Below are 2,604 nucleotides of genomic sequence, written 5' to 3' on the forward strand. Positions count from 1 at the left end.
CCTGTGGCCGTCCTGCCAGGCCTCTAATAAAACGAGTCTTGTTACTGCAGTGCCGTGTGGGCGCCTCCTTGGTGGGGTTCAGCCGCTTCCCTCCACTGGCGTCTTGCGTTCCCGAGGGGCCCGACCCAGGTGGGGACAACGGCCAGCACGGGCCAGGGTTACCACCTCTGAGCGGGCCGGATCTCGAGGGGATGGCACCCCAGGGTCCAGCCCCCTGCTCCATAGGGGCCTGCTCAAGTACCCCAACCACGGCCAGTCCTGCCCGAGGGTCCCCCTCCCCGCTCCAAAGGGGATCCAGCCCCTTCTCCATCCCTGGGGGCTGTGGTGGCCATGGTGACGCTGCCCCCCCCCCCCCCCTATCTGGGAACAGGGCCCCCCTTTCCCCCCTTCCCCGGCCCCGGGCCCCCGGCCCCCTTGCCAATTATGGGCACCTCCAGGCTCCAGCCGCCTTCCCGTCCCTCCCCCAGCTCCCTCTCAAAGCAGTGACCCGTCTCCTCCGCGGGCCGGCACCAGCGCCATGGCGTCCGTCAGCTCGTCCTCCACCTATCGCTCGGAGCGGATCAGCACCTACAGCCAGAACGCACCCCCGGCTGAGCCCTGCTTCGAGCCCCGGGGGTGCTTTGGAGAGGAGGACAGGAGCTCCCTGCGCCACGGCCCCTTCGCCGCACGGGCCCATGACTCTTATGGATACACAGGTGGGGGCCATGGGTGTGGGGGGACCCAACCCCGCACATGCCTCGGGGTGCTACAGCCACTGCTTGCACTGGGGCAGGACAGTGGGGAGGGGCTCATGGGCCTAAGAAGGTGAGAGTCTACTACTGCTACCAGCTCCCAGAGTCCCTCCTGTTGGGCGAGTGGGCGAGGCCTGTGCTCAGCACTATGGGCCTGGTTCAAAGCCCCTGACCACCCAGGCAGGTCCTCGCCCAGCCCAGGGAGGGGAGGGAGATGCAGACCCCACAGGGTCTGGGGTGGCCAGTCAGCCTCTGCAGTGTTCGGAGCCCCAGGGCTATGCTTACCCTTCGGGGGGGGCTGCTTCTCCGGGGGGCAGTGGCCACAGGGCTGGGGAAAGCGCCTTGACAGCCATCCCTGGTCCAGGGTGGGAGCACTGCCTGGTCAGGGCGTGGTTCAGCGCCTGCCAGCATCGGGGTGAGGGTTCTTCAGCCCATGCCCCCCTTCCAGTCCCCCGGCTTGCTAACGAACTCCCCCACCCACTCACTCCTCCCATCCCCCACTAGCCAGACCCCATGGCTTGCTAGCCAGACTGCCCCTCTCCTGAGTCAACCTCACTCCTAGCCAGAACCACTTCCAATCCCCCGTTGTGCTAGCCAGACTCCCGCCCCCGCCATCGTCCCCCCCCCCCCCCGCCAGACCCCCCCCCCCACCCCCCAGCCCCCACCCCCCCACCCCCCCCTCCCACCCCCCCCCCCCGGCTTGCTAGTCAAATCCCCCCTTGAGTCAACCCCGACTGCCAGCAGACCCCTACCAAAAACCAGAGAGTCCCATGAGCAGGCAGCCCCTCCCACGTGCCTGCTCTACAAATGGCCTGTTTGTCCTGAGCAAAGTCAAGGGACCGGCCCCCCCCGCGACGGCACCTCGGGGTGTCAGACTCAGCCTGACTCACAGCCAGCACCGGCCACGCTCGCTGCCCCAGCACCGCACCACGGGAGAGGGGCGGCCTGGCTTCTCCCTGCCTGGCAGGTGCCACCCCCTACTGCACCCTGACACCCCACTGCGACCCCCCCATAGCTCCTACTGCCCACCCCACTACGCCATCACCCCCCCACTGCTCCCCAGGCCGTCTCCGCACCTGCCACATGGTGCAGCCCCCGTGCCTCTGTGGAGCCTGGGGGGACCGCATCCCTCCCCCTCACTGCCCCGCTCCGTGCAGGATCCCCGGGGTCCATGCGCCCCTGCAGCCTGGGCAGCAACGTGCGAGCCGGGGGCGACACGTACCAGGTGACGGCCGACGTGAGCCAGTTCGAGCCGCAGGACGTGGTGGTGACCACGTACAACTACCACATCATCATCCAGGCCGAGAAGGTGAGGAGCGGGGGGCGGGGGGGGCGGAACAAGGCACCGCGGGAATGGGGTGGCTGGGACCGGAGTAGCAAGGAGTTGCCCCACCCCCGCCCGCACTCCTGCCCCACTCCCTATGGCGCCCCCTCCTGGGAAAGGCTGGGCTGAACGGGGCTGTGCTCAGCAGGAACCTGTCTTGTGCCCACGCTCATGGGGGTTTGTTTCCCTGGTAGGTGGCAGAGGACGGCACCGTCTCCAACACGTTCACCCACAAGTGCCAGCTCCCCGAGGACATGGACCCCATGTCTGTCAGCTGCGCCCTCACCGACGCAGGCCTGCTGGTCATCAACGCCAAGCGCTGCGCAGCTGCCAAGGCGGGCGAGACGCCCCCACCGCTGTACCGCACCGAGGTCAAGCTGTGACGCCCCTGGGCAGAGCTGTGCCACCCCCCCCACACACACCTGAGGCATGAGCCGGGCAGCTGCCCCGCCACCCCTCCCTCCCCAGGGCTCCTGGGAGCTCACCCTGGCACATGTGCGCTGCTAGTTGGGGCCACATGTGTGTTGAGGGCAGGGGCAGCCTGTCGGG

The 2,604-nt window shown here is 68.5% G+C and overlaps 1 protein-coding gene across 1 annotated transcript; it reads left to right on the forward strand.

Moving 5' to 3' along the window:
- Positions 1 to 517: 517 nt before the first annotated feature.
- LOC113409137 (heat shock protein beta-7-like) lies at positions 518 to 2,496 on the forward strand. The gene is made up of 3 exons (XM_026662745.1): positions 518 to 695; positions 1,889 to 2,040; positions 2,250 to 2,496. The coding sequence occupies exons 1-3, from the start codon at positions 518 to 520 to the stop codon at positions 2,436 to 2,438; spliced, it is 519 nt and encodes a 172-aa protein (XP_026518530.1). The 3' UTR covers positions 2,439 to 2,496.
- The last annotated feature ends 108 nt before the right edge of the window (positions 2,497 to 2,604 follow it).

This window comes from Terrapene carolina, unplaced genomic scaffold (genome assembly GCF_002925995.2).
Source record: "Terrapene carolina triunguis isolate 2854851 unplaced genomic scaffold, T_m_triunguis-2.0 Scaffold30016, whole genome shotgun sequence".
NCBI classification, from domain to species: domain Eukaryota; kingdom Metazoa; phylum Chordata; order Testudines; family Emydidae; genus Terrapene; species Terrapene triunguis.